The sequence below is a fragment of the Ascidia mentula genome, chromosome 6 (assembly GCF_947561715.1).
Source record: "Ascidia mentula chromosome 6, kaAscMent1.1, whole genome shotgun sequence".
Classification (NCBI taxonomy): Eukaryota; Metazoa; Chordata; class Ascidiacea; order Phlebobranchia; family Ascidiidae; genus Ascidia; species Ascidia mentula.
In genome coordinates, this window is record NC_138571.1 from 11,402,826 (window position 1) to 11,426,536 (window position 23,711).

Genomic DNA, 23,711 nt, shown 5'->3' on the forward strand with positions numbered 1-23,711 from the left:
AGCATACTAATTTCATCGCAATAAAAGTGTGTGGCTGCAGGCAGATGTCCACTGTTTCGAACTATTAGGTCTCATTAGTGCAGGTTTGACTATTGTAGACGATCTTGCCGACCAAACGGCCTGCTTTGTGGTGACTTTACAATCGCCGTCATCCGTTGGGCACCAAACTAAGTGCAACCATCCAGGGAAAACGAGGTGGAAACGCAATGGCCAAGAAAAAGCTAAACCAATAGTGTGGTAAGCATGCTTGGTCAGCATAATGTATGTGCTACAATGTGCAGGTTTATCCTGATATCACTGCCCTGGTAAGAAACAAAGGTATAACCTATAGGCCTATGCCAAGGAAGGGAATGCCCCTCGTCTTGGTATGTTCTTCGAATGTCGCTTCATTCATATACTATTTATTGCGTGCGCAATCTCTTTCTTTTGCGAAAAGTTCAAACCAGGATAAACTTCTGTTGAAAAAGTGCCGATTGCTGCGTCAGTGTGAAACATAGGCTTGTAATAGCGGTCTTTGTTGTTTCATATTTCCAGCTCGTAAAGTCTTGTTGCAAACCTTAGCCCTTGTTTGCAAAGTAAGTGCGTTTGGGAAGATAATATAAATGCTTGGTATTTGGTTCAGCTGAGTGGGTCGATAGGAATTTTATCTACGTTGCCGCCCACTTTAGTGTTTGTTAGTCATACATTACAGTATCGGTAGAATGCGGCTGGTGTATATCATATTCTCTTCTGTGTGGGAAGCAAGGGCTTGTTAACTGCCATCAGCTCTGTATAGTTTTGCAACATGCTCAATTGTCGTGGATGGCTTCTTGAAGGAAAATCGAGTTTTTCGGCAAGATATTGTTGGCGAAGCTTTCAGTATGTCTGGCCCAGATGACATTATGAATAATTGATTTTGACGTAATAATTGGATGACTAACAGCACTAAGCACAAGTTTTCGGTTTAGGAGTTCGACTATTGGAAAGTGCAGACAACATACAAAGCGACTATTCCGCTGTCAACGCTTTTGAATGAGGTTTTGGCCGTTTAATGTCCCCAGAGCACGAGACAATGCGTGGCACTTGTTTTGCGACAGATGGCTGTCAGTCAGTACTCGAGAATGTTATTATTTGCGCTGATAGAGAAGTCAGCTTTCATAAAGACAAAAATCCGGTTACAAATATTATTTTAAGTCTCAGCGGGAATTGTGCGCCGCCGTACAAGTAAAACCGCCGGCTGTGCTGCCGTTTGACTTTCTGTCCAAGAGAGACATGCGCTGGGCGTGCCTGCACACTCCTGCTATGAACTGGTTGGTTCGCGCTGTCTGTGCGGACACAAGCACGACTATCAGTGAGGCGGAAATAATTCTGCCACCGTCTCAAGCTTGGTACTGGTTTTAAATACTTGGGTCCTGTCAAAATCGAAGGCGTGGTTGTGGTAATGGTTTATGATGTTTTGCGGAAGTCGCTCAAATTCTTTCGTTGAAGGAAGTACAGTAGTTTGAAAGATGCAGTTTGAAAACATGCAATTACAATGGTTTCTGTTTTTTTTGCATAGACAAATGTTTTTGTCGTGCAAACAAGATATGGTATTATAAGTATTCCTAATTTGCAGGATTTGTGCTTTTACTGTTATTCGATCGTTAAATCGTCCGTTTTGTGAGCATACGTTTTGGGGTTAAAGGTCGTGTTGATGTAACTACTCATAACAAGTAAAGCAGAACACCGGCCAAAGACAGTCTGGGTGATTTTCGAGCTACTGTGTAAAATGCAAAACTACACAAACAAGCTTTCCCGACGATCACAAAAACCACCCCTTATGAATGAATTAAAATGGCTAAGTCTTCTCAGAGAGCCTATAACATGGGATACCAGTGAGAGATTTGTTTTCATGGAAGTTTGCGAAACTGTGCATTTTGGCAGCAGCGGAGTTCAGTGACAACAGCTGTTGTGGAGGTCGACATTTTCAGCTCGTTACCTTTTCGACAGGCATCAATTTGCGGTGTTACCTACTACCCGATAGCAGCTTAGGATGTGCTCCGGCAATTCAGGAATTTAAAACTCGCGTCGCAGCATGCTAGAGAGCTGGACGTCGCACTGTCGCACGTGCAAGTCTCGAGGGAGTGCTGGTGATCTCAGTGGGAGCATTGTTTTTATGTAAGCAAGAAGCTGTCATTAGCCGTTTTTTAGGTTAGATTAGGAAATTCAAAGGGCGCGTGAATTTAATAAAGAGCAGGCTTTGTACCGTTTTGATGCCACATTAGCGAGAGAAGTGAATGATAAGTTTCAAGATTATTTTAATTTTTATCGTCAACGAGTACAGTAGCTTTATTAGCTTGGTAAAACTTTAGTTACCGCATGAACTAAAATTTACACAAGGGAGACTAAGATCTGCTTAATAAAAGGCGGACAGTTGGGGAAATGCCAGCGGGCTGTGCAAGCGTCGTGCAGAGGAAACCGCACCAATTAGTCCTCAATTAAAGCGCGCTGTTGGCAAACAGCCTTATTTCGTTTCCTTGCATATTCTTTTATGTTCAAGCGTTGCGAATGGAAGCAGTTCTGGGCAGCTGTGCAATGTGAATTTTAGTATCAGCAATGTTTCAAGTTTGCGCCATAGAAAATATGGTGCCCTTTTCTTCACAACTTGCATTTGGGTCATCGGTTTGTGAGCGAACACGCATACTTGTTTACATAACAAAAGTTTAGTAATAGCTGACTGTGCCTGCGGGTGATGTAGCCATTATCTTCGTTGCAATTGTGCAGTAATGTGTCGTGCTTAGCATGAGGCAAGTGGATGTACTAAAGTAGCTAAATGGCATCGATACCAAACCGCAGTAAGGCTTGCAATCTGGCATCATGACTTTAGATGCCAGAAGGATGGGTAGTGACAGACTTATGTGCATGAATTTAAATTAACGTGTAATGCTAAGTTATCAACCTAAACAATTGCAAATCTAAAGAAATAGATTCTGTTGTATTTTCATGTTCCTGAGCAATTCGTTTTGCCCAGTCCTAGGTAATTTTAAACGGTTTGGCTCTCGTAATAACTGTGACGTGATTGTTTTACTGTGACGTCACAACGGACCAGGATGTGTCTTGTATAATTTGCAGACCGCATATGTGAGCTGAGAAAAACAAGTTTGTCATTTTAAACCCTTGAGTTTGTGGCTGGCATTTAAAAGACACGGTTGCTTGCAGTCTCGCCAGCCAAAAAACAGTCGCCTACGTTTTACGACGGTTTCTGTGGCGACCGAGTTCCACCCGAGTTTGAAATAGTGGACGCATAGTTGCAAGCAGGCGAAACGTTTCTACAGTCTGGGCAAAATGGGACTTATTTCCTCCGCATTGAAGGAATCTGTTACGAGATTGGCAACTGCCTTTTATGGGAACAGAACACGGTGCGTTTAAATTCTGGGCAGCAATTACTTTCCCGGTGAGCTATCATTAAGCCCGCTTGAAGCCGTTTTGATGAAATTGAATTTTTTCTGTTCATGGTCAATGTGTAAGGTATGAACAGTGTCGACAGCAACATAACTAAGTTCTGCGTTGAGGTTAATTGCACCACAATTTTGTGAAAAACAGTTGCTGTATGCAGAAGCATTAAATGCGAGATGTAAGAACAATGGAGCCATGTATAATTTTCACAATATTGTCTAGTTCCCATGAATTGAAAGTGCGGAAAGTTTCGGGTGTGCGGTTTCGTTGGCTTTATAGTCGATTTTGATTTAGACGCAGTGGTGTTGCCTATTTTCACTAAATTGTAAGTCTCCATTCAACCTTTGACCAGAAAAAGTACAATAAGATGCATGTAATATAGCTGCAGAATTCCAACGACAACCGCCTTTCGCAAAACTTCGCCTCCGTTGATTGATGGTGGGCCTAGTAGATTACCGCATTTGCTGGAGTTTGCCGTAAGCAATCCTGCAAATCTTGTGTAACGAACTTCATCCATCTAAATTCCGTGACGCCCACGGAGTGACAGCGATGCGCCCAACCTTGTACTGGAAAATGTAAACTTTTGACGGGAAAGTCTGTTAATGGGGCCTTAAACTCTTCTTTCAGAAGTGCGTCGCTTGCTTTTAATGTGTTTTGTAGATGCTTATAGTGGGACACTGTTGTATAGTCAATAGCACACATTTTTTATCAAAAAGTGTAACAGAAAAATGTGCAAGAGTGTACATATTGTCAAGCGGAAAATAATGACTATTGTACGCAAAGCATTGTTTATTTAGAAGTTGTATTTTCGAGGGACATTCACACGGCGACTGGGAGTTTGGGGTCTTTTGCATTGTTGTGGTAATTTGTACCTGCAATTTTGACACGATCTATTCTGTCGTTAGCTTGTCGCTCGGGGCAAAACAGCCAGTTGTGGTCGGATGAAATATCCTCGACACCTGTGATCCTCTGCAGTCGTTTCTGGTGATTGATAAGAGGAGTGACGCAATCGTTGTAAGATAAGACGGATTTGGTTGCTCTGTCATGATTGCAAAATTGTGACATTTCTATGTCTATTGTAGGATTGAAACGTTTTAAGCTTGTTGTTTATATGGAAAATAGAAGCGTTAGTTTGTTTACATATGTTTGTCGGTAGATACGTATGTTTGTTTAGTGGGCTATAAAGAGACGATAACCAATGTGTAGTTTAGACTAGTATGTAGTTTTAAAACTCGTGTAAAGGACAAAATTATATGAAGCAATTACTTCTCAAACAACAGCTGCTAAAGCAGTCTCGCTGAACGCACTGAGCAATTCAGCTACACCTGCTAGTTTTTCCATTCATTCGTCCTTTAGGCATAAACACACACGACTAGAAATTTGCTGCTTTAGATTAGCTGCGTCGATGAAGTGGCTAGGAAACGAGTGTTTCCTGAATGAGCCTGCTCCACAAGTTGTTTCAGTCTAGACCAGTCGACAAGCTTACAGCTATTCAACTGGGCGTCCGCGAGCAGTGGCAGAAATATACTTGTACTTCCGTGTTCTCTAAATGTTTTACAGTTGTGCAATGTGTCTACAGTATCATCTTCCAAATGAGAAACGAGGTCTGGAAGTGTTTATGTTGCTCAGAGGTAGACATAACAAATAACAGTTAGTTGTTATTGATGCAATTGCGTTTGTTTGTGTATTGTGGTAATAATACCGCGAACAATGAACAAAAACAACAATTGGTGATTCTTTTTGCAAGTGTAGTATTTTGTGGCTAAGTAACAAATTGAGCCAATTTTTTCTACAGGTAAATGCATGTCATAGCTGTATTACACACATTGTAGCATACAAGCTTTCCTTTTTCAAAAACATCTGCTGCTGTGGTTTGAATCAATTGGATTTGCATTTCTTAAATTTGCAAGCAGCCCCCTGACCAGATATGAAGACGCACTTAGAAGGATACGTCGGAATCGACACTTTAACGGAACAAATAAGGAAAAAGGCCCTGAGGCAGGGATTCGAATTCAACGTAATGGTAGTAGGTAAGTAGTCTGTAAGTGTTTGAAACAATCAGTCGGTTTGTCCAGAAATGTTTACAAAACGTGAGCTTCAAACACTTGTAGGGCTTCACGTTGCCTCTAGAATAGCGAAGTAAACATGTTCGTGTAAAAAGGGACTGACGCGGATGCTGAACAACATGGGTTGCCGGAGTGGTTGGTTTTGGCAAACAAACCCTATTTGTTTTGCGTTTAGTCTAACTGCAGTGTCCACTTACACCGAAAAGTTGGGAGTGCTTCGCTTTGGTTGCTCATAAATTCTTAGGCGTAGGTTTTTGTAATTAAGACCTGAATTCAAAACTTTTGTTAAATCGAGTGGGTTTTGTTGTAACTTCTTGTCCTTAAACACATGTTTTCAATACCATATTCTTAAAATCTAAATACTAATTCACGTTGAAACCTCAAAAAATTAAGACGGGTGCCCCATAAACTTCTCACTTAAAAGTTCAACAAAAAGGCGAATGTGAACAGCCGCTGGCATTTCAACCCATCGACCTTTCCGCGGTTTTGTATGAGTGCTTACGTCACATTTTCAGTTTTATTTGTTCCCACGGGGCAATGACTATAACGCTCAAACAAGCGTTTCCAATGTCAAAATCAACTTGTCCACCCAGTTTTTTTCTCCCTCGTCTGGTAGCGATAGGGCCCAATTTCGCACGTCTAAGGCCTTCTAATACGGTCCATCGCCTATGTGTCAACAAACTTGACAGCGATGGCTGACGAGAATTGTTCAAAGCCTGTTCGGTTTTTCGTGTGGCCTCCACGTTTGACGGAGTACGTACGCAGTGTTGGTTATTTCATCCAGAGTTAAAACGGTTCATTGTGGTTTTGGGACCTTAGAAACAGTCTTGTGTTCTTATTCAATGTGTTTGGGTACCATGTTAGGTGGGACGTGACAAAAAAAGTATTGCTTGAGATTATAGCGTGCTATTCAATACCCTCTATTGTCAGCTTCAACACTTATCTGGATATTTATTGCCCGCTACCACTAAAATTAGTTTCTCATAATAAAAATATGTCATTTTAATGTCGGCATCGTTCCTGTTTTTCAACAGTAATGTTTGTATTAACGTCAAAGGAAACACGTTGTCAGATGAATTTCCGACCCTTGAGCCGCTGAAGTCTCTGTTTGCGTTTGTGTTTAACCTTTGAACGCCCTCCATAATCCGGTTCAGTGGTTTTTGACCGAACTGTTTACATATTCGGAGGCACAACGACCTATATTACCACGTATCGGCTGCAAATGACTAAAAAACTTTTGAACCAAACAATATTAACCTTTATCGCATACAGTACAGCTTTACCACGAGCTCACGCTAACAACACATTAGGTACAGAATATCTAAACGCCTGAGCGTGACTATAAACTCTTGTGTATAAATATGTTAAAGTAGTGATAAGATACATGACATAAATAAATTGCATTAACAAAAAAATGTTAGCGAAAGCTATCTTCCCCAATGAAAAAAAGTCGTATTCTCCAAATGAAGTACAGTAGTTGCACAACTTGTGCGTGATGTGTCCAAAACACTACGAGCTGCTCATGTAATCCTCTGCAAATATTTTACACGATTTGCCACACACGAGCATGAGCTGCTTGATTGGCGGCTTCAGACATGTTTGCAATGGTCTGAAGTAAGTCTGACTTCAGCCGACATTTGAGAAAAACTGGAATACGTGTTTTCGTCATATATCTGTCAAAAAAGTTAAATTTCTTAATATTTTTTCGACTAATTGACTTCAGGGCATAAATCGGCATAAACAAGCGTTCAAGAAAGACAGTGCCGAGTTTTTAAATACAATTTTTTATTTCTTGCGTAGGTGGAGCTGGTCTCGGAAAGTCGACATTGGTAAACACTCTTTTCAAAGCTAAAGTTAGCAGACGCACTTGCCAACCGGAAGAAGAATACAAAACGCCCAAAACCATTGAAATCAAATCAATCAGCCACGGTGGGTGGTTTTGTAACGCAGTCACGTGACTCCTAATGCGGATGTGCGTGATCGTTAATGCGTAACGCCTCAGTCTTTCATCTGTAGATGAAACTTTATGAGTAATCACCATAAAAATGTGTGGATAAAATAGTTCCACTTTTTCCATGTGGCTTGACTAAAGTGTTCCGGCCTTTGTACTTACATCCAGTGTTTCAAAGAGTTAAACAGCGTGGTTTTCGCGTTTGTAATGCTTGACTTTTTGCCCCCAAAATCTTGCATCAAGAAAAATGTTGCTTTTTTAACGCAGTTATTGAAGAAAAAGGTATTCGACTGCAGTTAACCATCACTGACACTCCTGGATTCGGTGATCACGTTGACAACTCTAAATGGTAAAGTTTTTGAAGTAATAAAGTGGTACGATCTTGCGGTAAACAACTTTTAGTAATTGCAATACATTGGAACAAAACGTACGTTTTTCTTAGCCGTAAGCAAGCTCTACTGTATGTAACAAAAACATGTATTTTTGCAATTTTCTTTACCACTGGCGTATGGCAGTGATGAAAAGCGTTTTACTGGACACCCAGACGCCGAGATTTGGCAATGTTGCCTGATTTAGTACACTCAAGTCCTTGATGCATGTTCGTGTTATTTTTCAGCTGGCAACCTATCATGCGCCACATCAACGACCAATACGAAAAATATCTGAACGAAGAAATCTCAATCAAAAGAAGAAAACGTATCCCCGACACCAGAGTGCACTGTTGCATATACTTCATTCCACCATCTGGACATTCGTAAGTAGTCCATTTCAACGCAATTTTTTATAGCGCTTAAAATCCCACGCCTTTGGTTCTTGTGCAAAAGCTAATATACAATCAGTGTCATTTGTCTTTAAGTACATATTAAGACTAGTTAATTATAGAAAGGATTCGAATAATACCTAAACCTGTAGCGTAATGCTTCACTGGCTGTAACGCCCCAGTAATCGTGACGTCACATGTAGGCTACTATATAAGGGCGACCATGGCTAATGCGAGCCCTGACCGCTTGTACCAATTACGGCAATACAGTACCCCAATACCCTTTGCTGCAATATGACGCTTTAACGGCCCAACAACTAGAAGACCCGGCGTTTTGCATGTATGTGTTAAGTATAGCGGAGGTCTGTCTTCCTCGGTACATCACATCTCACATTGAAAGCTATTTTCATTCCTTTCAACATATATAAATATAAACCACCTTAATTTAGATTTTCATTGGCGTGATTTCCTGTATTTCAAGCCAACAAATGCGTTCCGCATTTAAAATGTTTGCAGTGGTAGCTGTTTTCGCTACAGTATAGTCTACTTCCATTTGGCAATGCAAGGATTTCTTTGCACATTAAACGCAACTTGTTGTTATTTTCGTCACTAGGTTACGTCCAGTTGACATCGAAGTGATGAAACGTCTCGTTCAAGTTGTCAACGTCATTCCTGTCATAGCAAAGGCTGACTCACTCACCATTGAAGAGAGAGAGGCGTTCAAACAGAGGGTACGCTTAGGTTAAGCACTCAATTGGTGTTTCCGATGCACCATATAGCTTTACTGGCTTTTGAATCGGACTTGAAGGTCTTGGTGTGTCGTATTTTACTTTATTTTATTTTATATTGAAGCTTTTAAATTTCATGTCTATTAGTATACATTGTGCAATGCGTTGCACTATAGAGAACGCACACTGATTTGCTCTATAAAGTGCAATTGTTGAAGATATTTAATTTTCATGGGTTAATGTACTAACGAATCAATTGCAAAGCAAAAATACCAAACTAGACATGTGCATAAATAAACACAAGCATCTATGCAATCCAAATCAATGTTTTCTGTAGTTTGTGACTTTGGGGGACTTATTTGCAAAAAAACTAAAGCTATTGCTGTAGTACCATGGGTATCCCGGAAGTCCGCAACACGCGTTTCGTTCGCATAAGCTTGAATACACCACTAGCAAACAAAACGCCCATCCCCGTATACAGGAAATCACGGCACCGCACCTTATGCAAGATTGTTGCCCAGCTAGGTTCGACCGCTGCCATCATAGCACGACTTTACGCAACTTCCTCATCACAAGACTTGGCACACATGTCGGTTCAACTTAAAGAACACGTGATTGATGTTTTTGGCGTGTTGATTCAAGATTGTGGGTAAACAGTGTGATGCCTGGTTTGGTTGCCAATTTGTTGTGGTTTATGATAAAGAATATACTTTTAAAATAATGTGGTAATCTTAAACTGCCTTGGGAACGTAATTCCGCCTAGCTCCCATGTAGTGTTGTAAATTACTTGCAAATTTCAAGTGGAAGGCTGCATACACAACACAGCATTGGTCTTATGTAGTATGTGGCTAATATGAATTACTCCAAAACACTTCAATGTGTATGTTATTGATAACATTTAGTAATATCAGAATACTGTGTCTTCAATTATTGTTCCGATATCATTTCTGCACCGAAATGGCGTAGAAACGGTGCAACATTACTATCAAAGGCAATGCACGCGTCAAATTGCGTGTTCTTTCTTCTTGGTCTTATACATGTCGTATCTTTACCCAAAGGTAACGCCAGACCAACTGGACGTTACCGGCTTACGAGGGATAAATGAAAACCCCTTAAAGCCGTGGCGTGAGCCGGCAAGATTTACTTGAAAGATTTCTGGATCGAACTACCGACAGTAACACGAAACCTGGTTTTACAGAGTGAATGAAATTGGGTGTTATCCCTCTTATGAGTGCATAGTATTGTATTTTGCCGGACAACAATATACGTTTATGTGAGTTCCATGGTAAAGGTGAGATTGCAGTCTTAACTGGAAACCACCGACAAATCAGATGAAGGTATAAAAATTTTGCCTCTCGCAGCGACGTTTTACCACTGCTGGGTTGACATAAATTCTGCTTAGTTCCAGTGGTTTATAAGTTTCTTTGGAAACGGCTGCAATTTTCACGCAAATGCCAAAAACACAAATTCGCATGTATTGTAGACTTCATACATTCGTTTAATTGGACACAGGGGGCCTACGCAAAATAATACAGCTTCCTTTCAATGGAAAGCTTCGCAGATAACCGACTGTTTAGCTGGAAGCGCAATGAATCAGTTTCCTGGTCGTGTTGTTAAGAGTATGTGCTCATGTGGAATTGACAAAGCTTTAATAATGTTGCACATAGTTTCCATACTTCCTTTAGGCACTTTGGTTGGTAAACATACACAATGTTGGAAAAGCGGTTTAAGCCTGAAGACTTATATGGGAGCATTGTCTTTGCAGCGCGGCAAATACATAATATTGTTTGATGTCAAATATATTTCAAACATACATATTTTCCTCATAAAGTGTTTGCCGTTTTGTTTGTCTTTGATCACTTGCCATTATTTTGGTTGTCACTTTTTTGACGCACTGGGATTCGAATCCCGAGGAGGTTTCTGTCTGATGAATGGTTCGAGCGCTTTGACGTACGTTGCAAGGTTTTTTTGACCTCACCGGGATTCGAATTCAGGATATCCTGGCCAGCAATCCTGATCAGGTTTTCTTCTGAGAATGCTGTGGGTGGGGCGCTTGACCGACGTGACCGCAGTTTGGGTCAGAGGTCAAAAACTGATTACGGGCTCCACCTACTGGTGGGCTATGTAACGTTATTTTACGTTACATGTCAACGTTCCATTAATGGACTTAGGTTGCATGGCCAGTTTGTCATTGCTCGGAATCACTTTCCATTGGTTTAAGGGTAAAGGCATTTTTAGGTCGTCTTGTCAAGTGTGTTTCATTTCAAAGTGTAGCGATAGCAGCTGTTGTGCATTCACGTGATTTGTGTCTTTTGTGTGATAAGGTTTACCAGCTGTTTTACTAAATCTGTTGTTATTTCAGATTCAAAAGGATTTGGAAGAAAATAATATTCGAGTTTATCCGGACGTCGAGAACGCCGACAACGACGAGGAAGAAGTTGAAAATAATCATAAAATCAAGGTGAGCGAATATTGCGTATCATGTGAGAACAGTATTATATCATAACTGATGAAGCTGTTTAGCGAAACATGTTTTTCTAAAAATAAAATTGCGTTTTGACACGAGGTTTTGTTATACTGTAATTTTTAAATGTGAAATGTTCCACCTGCGTCACGCACAACAAGTGGCGTTGGAATAAGGGTCGATTTCGGGAAGAAAATATGAAATGTTGATAGCTCCAGAATATTTCTTACAAACTAACTCACAAGAGTTTTGTATGTTACTGTTGTGTATAACGTCATTGAATAATGTAAGCAACTTGTACTAAACCTTCACTCACGTTCTATTTCCAGCAACGAATCCCGTTTGCTGTTGTTGGATCCACAGACGTTCACCAAGTGGGTGGAAAAAATGCACTCGGTCGCAAAACGCGATGGGGAATCGTGGAGGTGGAAAATGAGGCTCACTGCGAATTCAACCACCTCAGGAACATGATTATAAGGTAAGCAGGAAACCGAGGGTCAAGGGTTCGAACCCACCCCAAGTGCACAAGTCTTTGGTATGAAAGTTTTTGGAATTGCAACCAACGGCAGCAGTTTGATTGTTATGTTCGATTTTTGTGTTGCGATAAAAACATAAAATCAAAATTCCGTTACAGGTACGAAAAAAAACTATAGGTGTATGTTTTTATGAAAACATTTTAGACAAAATACGTTATTCCCAGTAATGGAAAATTGACAAAATGTTGTTCCAATACAAAGGCTAAGCGCAATCTTTCCTCAATTCTATTGTTGCCTCCTGTTTTCGATATTTATATCTAATCATGTGCGTCCTTTTGTCTACTTGTGACGTAGAACACAGTCAATGTGGCAAATGTAAAGAAAGTATAGCGATTAGTTTAACCAATTTCAAACGTTCTAATTTTTCAGTTTAAAGTATAATTCTGCTTACTTTAACCTTCCGTGTTACTTTTCACTCAAAACCATGCATGTCTACAGGACCCACCTTCAAGACCTTAAAGAAGTCACTGCGCAAGTTCACTATGAGCTCTACCGCCACAAGCGGCTGGAAACCCTCAAGAAGTTGCCACTTGATTCTGTTGGTTCTGCCCCGCCTTCACCCAATGACGCCATTGTCAAGACGCCGAATAACACTAACAAGCACGTTTCCAACAACGGTTCCACGGAACACAAGGCCGCGACACCAAACAAGCCGTCCCCAAAGACGAAGGTGACGTCAAACGACTCCAATCACGTGACCAAGGAGATTCAACCCGCCCTTTCTGAGAGCCAGATTTGAGAGCAGAACATCAGGTCGATTTTGCGAACTTCATGAACCGAATTATTACGAGTTCAACGGCGACGCATACACGCTTATGACGTCATCCGACCCCTTTTTGTGGCGGTCGGGTTTCTGTTTAACGTGGTTTTCAGTAGCGATCGATACAAATTCGAGCTGTTACGACGATTGACACTGGCAATAAACCTGCTGTCCCAAACGTTTCCAATAAATTGAATAATGTTTTCTTTCCTTGAGACATTGTCACTCTTCGCGTGGCCTTAAAAAGTGTTTCCATGTTTCCCGTTGAAAATTTTACCAGAACTTCGTCTTTCATTACTCATTCCAGTTGTACTCGAAATATTCAAAGTAATAGAGCGCAATATCATCTCTACAATGTATCTTGTGTAAAACGCCTTTATTACCTTTTCGTCTGGTTTATATTGTTTTGTTTTTATTGCAATTCGCCTGAAAACGAATGAACAAATTGTGCACTACCGCAAATTGTAATTAAATTTGTTTTAAATATCCGCCATAAGACTTGATCTTTATCCGAATATTAAAACGTGTACAGCTACGATTCACCGAGAATACCACAACCACTTTTGACACGCCTGGTGATATACGATTTTTGTGGCATTAGAAGACGCGTAATTTAACAAATGCATCATTCTATCATACCTGCATGTGGACATGTTATAGCACTAACACCTAAAAAGCATTTGTAGCGATGTGTGGCCATTTTTCCAAAGTGTTTGCCGGCCCTCAATTCCTCACAAATTTTAAATATACATAATCTGTTTTAAATGCACACGGGACATCAAAGCCAAACTTCCTACCTGCAAACTTATCAGCATCATAACACAGAAAGTATTCCTCAAAAAACTAGCCCTGTCATTGGCTTTTGTGTTATTGTTTATTTTTGCAACGTAATCAAGATATATGGGCGTTCCTATAACATAGCCCCCTTGTTTTTCGTGCTACAATGCAGTCGCGTCATGCATCTCTTCATTTCTGTTTAAAACAAATTAAATTACTCGAACGCAAAGTCTACCCGTGTGAGTACACGTTAGATTTTTTCGTCAGGTTCGTGACAAGCGGTGTTCTATACTGTCGTTATCAACAAGCAGCGCAGTTACTCAAGCAAGTTCATTATATTAGTGCAAGCAGTTTTGCTGTAGTGACATCCAAAATCTGCATTACAAACATTTATATTAAGGAAAAGAATGCCACAGGTCTCTGTGACTCCACAAGAAATGGAGATATCATGAGAGAGATCATGAAACTTCTCGTAAACGGTGCTTATCTACGTATTGATAACAACTCGGGTGAGTTAAATAGTATTGCACTCATGCTTAAAAGTGATGACGAAAAAATTGTTACATCAGGATCTAAAGCAGTGTTTCTTAACCTTTTTTGGATCACGAACCCCTAAAACATTCTTTGAAAAGCCATGGACCCCTTTGCAAGAAACACATCGCAAATGTCGAAAAATTAAAATTCGTGGACAGTGAAACCTTATGGACAGAGGAAAATACGCGGATTTTCGGAATAATTGTATTTCGTTTCATGGACCCCTTAATGCATCTTCTCGGACCCCTTGGGGGTTCATGGACCCCAGGTTAAGAACCCCTGATCTAAAGGAAGGCTTTGTGTGCGACGTGTTATGAGAAAGATACGCTGGTACAAGCTGAGCGGAGGTTTTCATAAAAAGTACCATACCGAAGAGGTTATCACCGTCAAAAAATTCGTATCTGGGCAGCATGTATTTGTATATATAGCAACATTATCCGTTTGTACCGGCGTCGATTGGATTTCAAAATAAATGTAATATAAACTACCTGCATTATAACGTATTTTATACATAGCCTCTAATCCAATTCTATATAATCCATTGTTTCTCAAATCCTCTACCTACGTCGGGGAAATGGTAAGAGCGTTTGTAGTACAAAATTAAAGTTAAAGTTTGTCGCTCTGATTTGATGAAACTCGGGTTGCAAACCGTAATTCTCTTTTATCACCTTTTCGAGAAAAACTGTTGTTCATTGAGGCGTGAAATCTTTTTTCTTTTCTCTCGTTTGATCCTCCTGCACAATAGGACATCTTGAAACAGCCGGAAGAACGTCATGAAAAAGAAAAAGAAAGGAAGCAAGTGGAAACAGGGAACGTGCACGAAACTGAAAGTCGATGAGGTGCGAAACGTTTTTTGTTGTCAAAGCGTATTTTGGCAATTGCATTGTGAGTCAACTGAGCAGAGCATTTCATACTTTTGCCATGCTAACCACCATTTTTTCTCGTCTTGCTTGCATAAGAACTTTATAAACTTGCTACCAGACACGTTGTAGTTCATTTAAGAGGTAGCAGTGGTTTGAAGAAGGACTGATTAAAATGTAGTTTGGACTTGTGCTTATTCAAACATATCTGATAAATGATTGGATGCCAGTCTCTTAGTTAAAAATTTTTTTTAGTTTTATTTTAGTTGTTTAATAGGTTTAGTAATAACATCGGACAGAATGAAAATAGTTATTTTGTTGGTTGCCATCATTGGTGAGTTCTTTTTTAAGAGAAAAAATGCATTATGGAAAAAATTGTAAGTTTATTTTTTGCAGGCATTTGGGTTGCCAATAAATAGTTCACTGGCTAAATTGTGTGAAGCATGAAAGTAAATATGTTCATATTGTGTATGCTTCATTTTTAGGTTTCTGCCATGGAGGTCCACTTAACATGAACCAACGCAGCCTGGATTCAGTGAAGAGCGATTGGGGGTACGTAACTGTTCGCCAAGATGCCCACATGTTCTGGTGGCTGTTCTTCCAGGATCCAACCTACCAACCAACTTTTCTCGCTCCCCTTGACCCAATTCCAGTAATTATCTGGCTTCAGGTAATGCATAGTAAAAACACATTAAGGTTATTCAAGATGAAACATTTCTGTTTGTAACTTTAAACTCCCATCCCATGTGAAAAAATATGTTTGTTTTCAAAAAAGCTTTTGAAGTGTGCAAGTAATTGTTTTGGTTAATGTAATACCAGGTTAAAAAAATAGTATTACACATGCGCCTTGTGTGTTATAATGTATTGATCATAAGTCAGTTAAGAAGATTGTTGTGTCACAGAAAAGGAATAATTGTTCTTCCCTAAAACTACAAACAAATTCTAAGATACCAATCACAATCTAATGCGTTTTTATGGCATAAAAGGGTGGACCAGGAGCATCTGGAACTGGTTACGGCAACTTTGAGGAGCTTGGACCACTTGATTTGAACCTTAATCGACGCGAAACTTCTTGGACTGGTCTTGGTCATGTTTTGTTCATTGACAATCCTGTCGGCAGTGGCTACAGGTATGTGTTGGTTAAAGATTCTAGAATTAAGTTTTATGGGTTGTATAAAATTTGTGATAATTTTTTTTTAAATGTAACATGACAATTACTATTTCTTAAAAAATGGAAAATTTTTGCTGATGTTTGTTGCAGTTATGTGACCAATTCGAATGCCTACACAACAAACATTGATGAAATAGCTGCAGACATGGTTGCCTTGTTGAAAGGATTTTATGGAAAACACCCTGAATTGACAGTAAGTTACCTTTGATCATTTTTTAAGTAACTCACAGGCAATTTACTTGGCTGAGAATTGTAAACTTGTGATCAGCTATAATGGTTTGGAACTTTTTTCTTTGCAGACAAATCCTCTTTACATCATGTGCGAATCCTACGGCGGAAAAATGGCTGCAGCAAGTGCTTTGGCAATTAGCCAGGTTAATATTTTTCAGAAGTTTTAATTACTATTTCCAAAATCCCTTTGTTTTCTGTTCCTACATTTAAAGATGAAGCACTTATAATCTTTAATCTTTTAAATATACCTGAATCAACATGCCATAAAATATATAAACAGAAATAAAATCAGTTAAGTAACACACTGGCGAACTCTTCTTTTCAACCTAAAAAAACTTTTTTCAAGGAAATTGAAGCTGGAACAATGGATGTGAACTTGCAGGGAGTTGGACTTGGTGACGCTTGGATTGCACCAATGGACTCAGTTAACACCTGGGGGCAATACCTTTACCAGACTGTAAGTGAACTATATTGTAAATATATCTGTAAACACATGTTTCACAAAGTAAATTTTATCAGTGTCTAGTGAGGTTTTTATAACAGGATGTATGCCACCATTGTGGTCCATTGTTCCTTGCGTCTGCGTCAGTGCTCGATTGTTTTGCAGCCATGGTGCACTTTGAACCTCCTCAGATGATTTCGGTTAATTAACCACTCACAATAAACTTATAAATTGATAAGAAGCTATTTAACCCAGTGAAAAATAAATACTCCAGTTGCATTGGCTTATCAGTGGGCATACATAAGGCCAGTTTACGGCTTTCTAAATGTTTGCAGCCCTGAAACACTGGCTCAAAGTCTGCAATTTTCAAGTGGATTTCTGGTAATGTTTCTGATTGCATCAGTGTGTGCGTGCATAGGCGTGATTGATTAAACCAACACAACCTTAAAAGTGCAAAGCACACAATTTTGTTGTGGTTGTTATGATTTTCACTTTTTTAGAACCATGACATGGTGCATTCTGAAGGACACTGTGCCAAGTCAGCTCCCATTAAAAATTGCTTTAGTGGCAAAGTGCATTTTGTGTTTTACCCAGCATCCAGCCATTGATGGTTAAGGGTTTATGCTCAGTGCTAGCTACATGGGAATGTACCTTAAATGTATGTATTTGTCCCAATGCAAATTTTAAATTCCTTTTAGGGTTTGTTGGATGATGCAGGTCTTGCAGCCGTCGACCAAGCAGCAGCAGCGACACAAAATGCCGTCAACAACGGTGATTGGGTTCGAGCCACCAATTTGTGGAGTCTTACTGAAGTTGTGGTAAGTGGAAAAAATGGGTGGTTTTAATGACCAAACCACTGGTTGTCAGTGGAGTTTGGTGCAAAATCCTATTCAAATCATATCTTGTGTCAACATATTGTCTTGTTTTTAGATCATTAATCACTCGGACAATGTTGACTTCTACAACATTTTGTTCCCACATCATGCAACAACATCTTTATTGAGCAGGAACATTTCGCAATATGTTTCGGAGGAACTGAGTATGCTACATTAAGCGTCAATCAGCAAATCTTTTTCTTAGTCTCTGTGTTAAAATGATTAAATTCCTATTCACCTAAGCAATCTTTACATTGAAAAAGGCAGTGTCTGCAGAATTTTCAAATGTTTAGCTTGCCTTTTTTGTTTAATTTCTCCTCAACTGTTTTGTAAATCTCTATGTAACTTTAGGAGAGGGATTCAAGCTCAACGTGAACAATTATCAAGCGGACCCACTCGATTTATTGATGAATGGTGAAGTCAAAACTTACCTTGGAATCCCAGAATCTGTAACATGGGGAGGTCAATCCAATGATGTGTTCAACTTCCAAGCAGGGGACTTTATGAAGCCTGTTATTGACACTGGTATGTATGTTTTTATTGTTTCTTTGGAAAATTGTATTTTTACTTATGGTTGCAAAAGTTTCTGGTTTATTTTTTTTAGTATTTGGATAGAAGTTTTTAATTAGACATGCAGGCAGACTTTAAAATATTTTTGGGGTGTATCAAATTTATGTTTGTGTTATACACGATTGTGCAATATGCAATTAACGTATGGTACACAAAAAAGGCCCTTTTTAATGACCAAGGTCTCATTCAGCAGGTGACTAAGAACATTCTTGCTGGCTGAAGACCATGTCCAAACAGTGTGCTTTGTCTGCAGCTCACTGATCAATATTGGCTAATTTTGCCTCCTTTTAATGTTTTTTTTTATATTTATCAGTCGATTCACTTATTAACACTGGAATGAAAGTTGTGGTGTACAATGGCCAACTTGATCTCATCGTTGACACTCCAGGTAAAAAATATTCCCCATAATTGCCACAAAGTTCAGATAAAAATATTAACTTCTGTTTTGGGCATTTGCTTCACTAGGACAGGAACAATGGGTTAAGAAAATGAACTGGCAGCAGTTGAGTAACTTTATGGGCATGGACTGGACCCCTGAATACGCCTACAAAGGTGCGTGTTTTTAAACAACCAATTGCAACACTTTGTTGACTGTGATGCTTAAAAATTTAAATCCCAAACTCTCAGGACAAGATACTGGAGGTTTTTCAAAGAAACTTGACAATTTCGAATTCTGGTGGGTGCTTAAGGCTGGTCATATGGTCCCGGCTGATGCTGGGGAGTTTACCTTGCATATGCTCCATGACGTTATCACCAGATAAGCGTAAAACGACGCTTGAAATTAAAAATAATTTGTGAAATTTTTTGTGCCACCTACGTTCATCACGCCCAGTTTTGAATCCAGGTCTTTCATCAAGCGATTCATTTTATATTCATTCAACTTTACAAAACATTTTGTCAAAGTGTTATTGTTTTTGTCAATTGCAGTGCTTTTACAATCCAGTGCAATAAACTGATTTCTCAAAAAGTTATTTGTTTTGCTGGCAAGAAAGGCTGTCCTTGTTGTACAACCCGAATTCACTTTCGGGTATGACACATTCGCGACGAAACCAGTAGGTGCCTTAACAGAGATACCGGAAAAATTGCAGTGTGTTACAAACTCACCAAGGAAATAAAATAACGGACCCAAATGATAGAGTAAGTCTACACGTTGGGGTTAAAGAGTACCTGAGGACTGCCGTTGGCTGCCTTACAACTCATCTATCCTTTTCATGACACAGCGCCTAAATTATATGGATTGAAATAGGAATAATTGATAGTGGCATAAATCAATGATGCAAGCATAATTGTGTGATTGGTCAGTTTACGTTACACTTACAGTAAGAAAATAATAAAGTCCTCTGAGTGTTTTAGTGTGGTTTACGTTGAAATTTCGGTGTCAATGCCTGATGAAGTCTCGCTGAATGGCAGACGAAACGTCGTAACAATACAACACGTTATTTTAATGCCAGAAAGGCAGTATATTTTAGATTGCAATATGCCTGGCGCCAACAGGAGTTTATAATAAAACCACCTGGAATCTTTGGAAAAATTTTATTTCCAAAATAAAGTGCATGACCTTTGAACTGTTGCACTTAATAAAGAATATCGTGTTACGCGAGGGAATTCGTCGGTTGCTAACTAATATTGGCTGCATTATTTAAATCAGTGCTACCGAAGAGTTACATTGCCTAAATGCCACCTGACATATTATATTTAATTTACCGAAAAAACTCTTCAAATTGTTGTATTCTACAAGCAATTGTGCATTCAAATAAACGGATTGTGAAAAGAACGAGTGATTTTATAAATTACTTCAAATGCTCGCTTAGAATATGTTTTGTTTGTTTCAACACAACAAGTGTTGCCTTTGCAATTTTATCTACAACGTAAAAAAACAGATCCCTAACAACTGCACAACCTTAGATGTAACCCAAAGAAACAGCAAAATACGACAGAAAGCAGAAAAGTGCAGAACTACACGACAGAGCATTTAGACGTGATCAGTTAAACTTTTCAATTGTTAAAAATTTAAAGGACAGCAAGAAGCAACTTAATATCATTCCAACAGCAAAACAAATGAAGTTACTTTCTATATTTTTTGAATGTTATTTATCAGGCTTCTTTGAGCAGAATAATCGTTCCAGCTGTCAGTTGTGAATCTCTACAAAGCAGTCGCATCAGGCATGCTAGCATGGTTGACGTATGCGTTGGTGCCATTTCCTCTCAAACTTTCCGCATCTGCATCTTCGTCCACGTCGTCGGCATAGTTCATTTTGGAGGACTCTTTCTTACTGTACAGATGGGAGTGAGTTTATATACTTCAAAGAGAAGCGGTGTAATAAACTTATCAAAACAAAATTGACCGCGATTGAATGATTTGAACGTACAGGTCACAGCATTTATTGTGTAACATTGCTGTCTATTCAGACAAATGGCATGAGTAGAAATAATAAATAAATAAAATTGTATGAGTACTGATAAAACCATAAAGGTTATCAAGTCGACGCCCATGTTTAAAGTAATCTCCTCACGGAATATTACCGTCTACCGTAGGATCGCAGCCAGCCGCACTGGGGGGTGATGGGTTGTTACAGGTTGCATGTGACGGAAGGTGGCCGACCGTGCTGGCCAAAGCAAAACCGATCGAAACGTAAACGCCAACTGGGTTTTTCGCCAACCCGGTCTATTAACATGAGTACCAAAAGCGCGGCCTTAAAAAAGCCTGACTCTGCCCATTATTAAAAGAAATATAGGCTTTAAAACTCCCAACCAAACTACGTGAATTTTCCTAATTTGACCTGTTATGCATGCTACACTCACATTTTAAACAATGGGGCTTTTTTAGGTGTTAAAAACCTGAAGTTAACTATATACGAAATAGAAAAGTCAGAACTAATTATGTGTGCGCCTTGTTGCAACTCAGTTACCTTGCAGCACTGATGATGAAGACAGCAGTGTTCGAAACGTTTGCTCCACTATGATTAGCATAGTAGCTCTGGCTTTTTTAATGTTGTTTATTATTTTACACTTACGTTTGATATACTGTGTAACCCAAGATCGCTGCAGCGGCCAGAACCACCAAACACGTGATTACGATGAAGGGAATCAACCAAATGGGAAAGTCCGGAACAGTTTCTGCTTTTAAGGTGGGAGGAACTCCAGATATAACGAGTGTGTCGTCGTTTAACTCAAGAGCGCCATTGAATCTGTCTCTTGAATACCTTTAATCAAATAAAAATGGATGAATATAGTTAAACACTTTTTTGTGACTTACTATTTGTAATGTGATTTGATTTGTTTTAAGAGCTAAGTTGTGATGGAAGTAAAGCAAACATTTGAATAATATAGGACGTTTTTGGGAAAGAAATTTTGATTTTGTTGAAATGTGAAGGTTATGTAGGCTTCATATGAAATTGATATTAGGAATATTTGGTGTTGGTTTGTTAAATCATCGTCATATTTTTTCTTTCACATGACAAATGCCACATTGTCGTGTGTATCATCATATAAAATTGTTAAGTTATATCTTTTATCAAAACCTGCGACCTAAATGCAATATAGTTTAGAACTGAACAGAACATATGTAGTTGTGGATTTTTCGTAACCTTTTTGTTGATAGATATTTACAAGTAAAAATTTAGTTTTCAATTTATTTAAGTTTTTACAATAAACAGAGAAATAGTTTCTATGCATGCGTCCCAAATCCCATAGTCGAAAGTTTCTCGAACGTTTATTGATGACTTTTTTCACAGAGTTGAATTTGGCCATCAAAAAGATACTAACATACCTTATCGAATCTTCCATGAGACTCAAACTAACATTATCAACCGTCACACACATCGCAAACCTTTTAGTCTTGTTAGTGAGGTGGACATTCACTGTACTGAAACCAAACAAAGACTTATTACAATACAGTTTACGCTTGTAATGCATTATACTTACTCAGGACTGATATTTTGTCCAGTGCAGTTGGAAACACAATTGGAGTCATTACAGCACCTTCTAATCGCATACGCTAAAGTTCCTTGGAAAAAGTACTGCTCGATTTCGTCGAACTAAAGGAAAAATTGGCTATAATGTAACTAATTTTTTTTTTAAATAATTACGATACACAGCTTATATACATAAAACGAATTGTTTTTCGAAACCGCTATGGAAAAAAATCCTAAGTTACTGCATACGATCTAACCCGTTTTGCCATTTTGTTTAGCAGCTGGAAGTTCTACTGTAATATCACTGTTTTAATATTTGTTTCTGTGGAATTTTTTAGATTTTTGAGTATCGTAAAATTTTCCTTTACTCGTAGCAGATTATTTTACTTCAAGAGAACTTTCGTAAAATTTTTAAACCTGGTACTACACTTTTTGAAATCAAATTTGCCAATTAAATTAAATTTCCATGGAAACCATCCAAGCTCAATACTGTGATGATAGCCTAAATATTTTTTTTTTACCGCAGTTGGGTCGGGAATTTTCACCGTCACTTTCAATTGTTCTGGTTCCGTGCATACCAGCGCCAAGACTGGAAAAAAATCATCTCACGTTAATTTGAACGAATAATAAAAGAATACGGTTAGAATAAATATGTTTTTATAACATTGCAAGCACAATGAATAACTCGTTACCATGCCAACCCTGTGCTAGTTTTACCATGCCAACCCTGTGCTAGTACAAAATGAACAAAATACCTTTGGTTCCAAGTAGATTATTTTATGGTTTTTGGTGATTTTTTTATGGGAATATAGGAAAAATGTAATGGACCTTTCTGAGAGATCATACAATAAATGTACTTTATTTCTAACATTACTACGTACAATGTGTGGTTTTGTATGATAGGTCTTGATTTAAAACAAAAGTAGCAGCAGCGATTTTGCACAAAGAGCTTGCTTGTATATTTCACGGTTAATTACCTGAAGAAACTGTAAGTACCATCATCACCCCAAAACAAAGTTTAAAATCCATTTCGTCGGTTTTGTTTCAATAAAGGTAAAATAAATGCATTTAACTAAAGAAAATAACAGAAAAATAATGGTTTAACTGCTGAACAAATTTATGGTTTTGAGACATATAACAATCCTATAATATCACGTCTACATATCACGTTTTGTTGTTGTCATTGTAACTGCAGTAATGTCAAAAAGGTTTTGCTTTACTGATTGAAGAAGCAACAATCAAAACTAACTTGTACAGAGACCATATGCTATCCTGCTTTTGTAACTGTTCATACTTCATTTAATTATGAGTTACCCAAACTTTTCCTACAGACTAAGTCGTGTTTTCGGCGCACAAAGGCAATGGAAAATTTTAGTGCTCCAAAAGAAAGTTAAATATTTGCTTCGACAGCGCATGACTCGTGTAGAAGAGTTGGGGCAGTTATAACGTCAGAATACGTAGTTAATGTTTTACTAGTGTTTGTTCGGTGGTAATAAAATATCTTTTTATAGTTCCATCCAATCCCAAGAAAAAAATCTCTTTACTGACCAAAAGATTATGGAAAACTCAACAACACAGGCCTCATATATAAATAAAGTCTAACTAAATTTATGTTTATATGTCGTTTGTTGGGCATTGCGATAAAAACATGCACACAT

General features: G+C 38.7%; 3 protein-coding genes across 5 annotated transcripts; 2 read left to right on the plus strand and 1 right to left on the minus strand.

Annotated features, from left to right (window-relative positions):
- Positions 1-5,213: 5,213 nt before the first annotated feature.
- On the plus strand, positions 5,214-13,679 carry LOC145906835 (neuronal-specific septin-3-like). The gene is made up of 8 exons (XM_082994309.1): positions 5,214-5,444; positions 7,281-7,409; positions 7,699-7,780; positions 8,048-8,185; positions 8,805-8,922; positions 11,282-11,380; positions 11,713-11,861; positions 12,358-13,679. The coding sequence occupies exons 1-8, from the start codon at positions 5,342-5,344 to the stop codon at positions 12,656-12,658; spliced, it is 1,119 nt and encodes a 372-aa protein (XP_082850435.1). The 5' UTR covers positions 5,214-5,341; the 3' UTR covers positions 12,659-13,679.
- A 1,040-nt stretch (positions 13,680-14,719) lies between these two features.
- On the plus strand, positions 14,720-19,076 carry LOC145905871 (retinoid-inducible serine carboxypeptidase-like). 3 transcript variants are annotated; one of them, XM_082993180.1, is made up of 12 exons: positions 14,720-14,829; positions 15,336-15,520; positions 15,837-15,979; positions 16,112-16,214; positions 16,321-16,395; positions 16,599-16,709; positions 17,393-17,512; positions 17,625-17,733; positions 17,921-18,094; positions 18,453-18,527; positions 18,605-18,691; positions 18,767-19,076. In XM_082993180.1, the coding sequence occupies exons 2-12, from the start codon at positions 15,362-15,364 to the stop codon at positions 18,898-18,900; spliced, it is 1,290 nt and encodes a 429-aa protein (XP_082849306.1). In that variant the 5' UTR covers positions 14,720-14,829; positions 15,336-15,361; the 3' UTR covers positions 18,901-19,076. The 3 variants fall into 3 exon arrangements, with proteins under 3 accessions (XP_082849306.1, XP_082849307.1, XP_082849305.1); XM_082993181.1 differs by having other exon boundaries at positions 14,788-14,875; XM_082993179.1 differs by lacking the exon at positions 14,720-14,829 and adding an exon at positions 15,111-15,184.
- A 1,206-nt stretch (positions 19,077-20,282) lies between these two features.
- On the minus strand, positions 20,283-23,126 carry LOC145906650 (collectrin-like). Its single transcript, XM_082994100.1, has 6 exons — positions 23,031-23,126; positions 22,575-22,642; positions 22,064-22,176; positions 21,909-22,004; positions 21,154-21,342; positions 20,283-20,412 (listed from the first exon to the last, which is right to left on the minus strand). The coding sequence occupies exons 1-6, from the start codon at positions 23,080-23,082 to the stop codon at positions 20,283-20,285; spliced, it is 648 nt and encodes a 215-aa protein (XP_082850226.1). The 5' UTR covers positions 23,083-23,126.
- Between the last annotated feature and the right edge of the window lie 585 nt (positions 23,127-23,711).

What these genes read in the sequence shown, in the direction of transcription:
- LOC145905871 (XM_082993179.1), top strand. Translation starts at nt 15,151, where the DNA reads ATGAAAATAGTTATTTTGTTGGTTGCCATCATTG. An exon ending in GAAAACACCCTGAATTGACA is followed by an intron (nt 16,215 to 16,320) that starts GTAAGTTACCTT and finishes TTTTCTTTGCAG; the next exon opens with ACAAATCCTCTTTACATCAT. An exon ending in GAAGCCTGTTATTGACACTG is followed by an intron (nt 18,095 to 18,452) that starts GTATGTATGTTT and finishes TATATTTATCAG; the next exon opens with TCGATTCACTTATTAACACT.
- LOC145906835 (XM_082994309.1), top strand. Translation starts at nt 5,342, where the DNA reads ATGAAGACGCACTTAGAAGGATACGTCGGAATCGACACTTTAACGGAA. An exon ending in ATTCAACGTAATGGTAGTAG is followed by an intron (nt 5,445 to 7,280) that starts GTAAGTAGTCTG and finishes TTTCTTGCGTAG; the next exon opens with GTGGAGCTGGTCTCGGAAAG. An exon ending in CTCAGGAACATGATTATAAG is followed by an intron (nt 11,862 to 12,357) that starts GTAAGCAGGAAA and finishes GCATGTCTACAG; the next exon opens with GACCCACCTTCAAGACCTTA.
- LOC145906650 (XM_082994100.1), bottom strand. Translation starts at nt 23,082, where the DNA reads ATGGATTTTAAACTTTGTTTTGGGGTGATGATGGTACTTACAGTTTCT. An exon ending in GGACAAAATATCAGTCCTGA is followed by an intron (nt 22,005 to 22,063) that starts GTAAGTATAATG and finishes GTTTGGTTTCAG; the next exon opens with TACAGTGAATGTCCACCTCA. An exon ending in GGTTACACAGTATATCAAAC is followed by an intron (nt 20,413 to 21,153) that starts GTAAGTGTAAAA and finishes CCATCTGTACAG; the next exon opens with TAAGAAAGAGTCCTCCAAAA.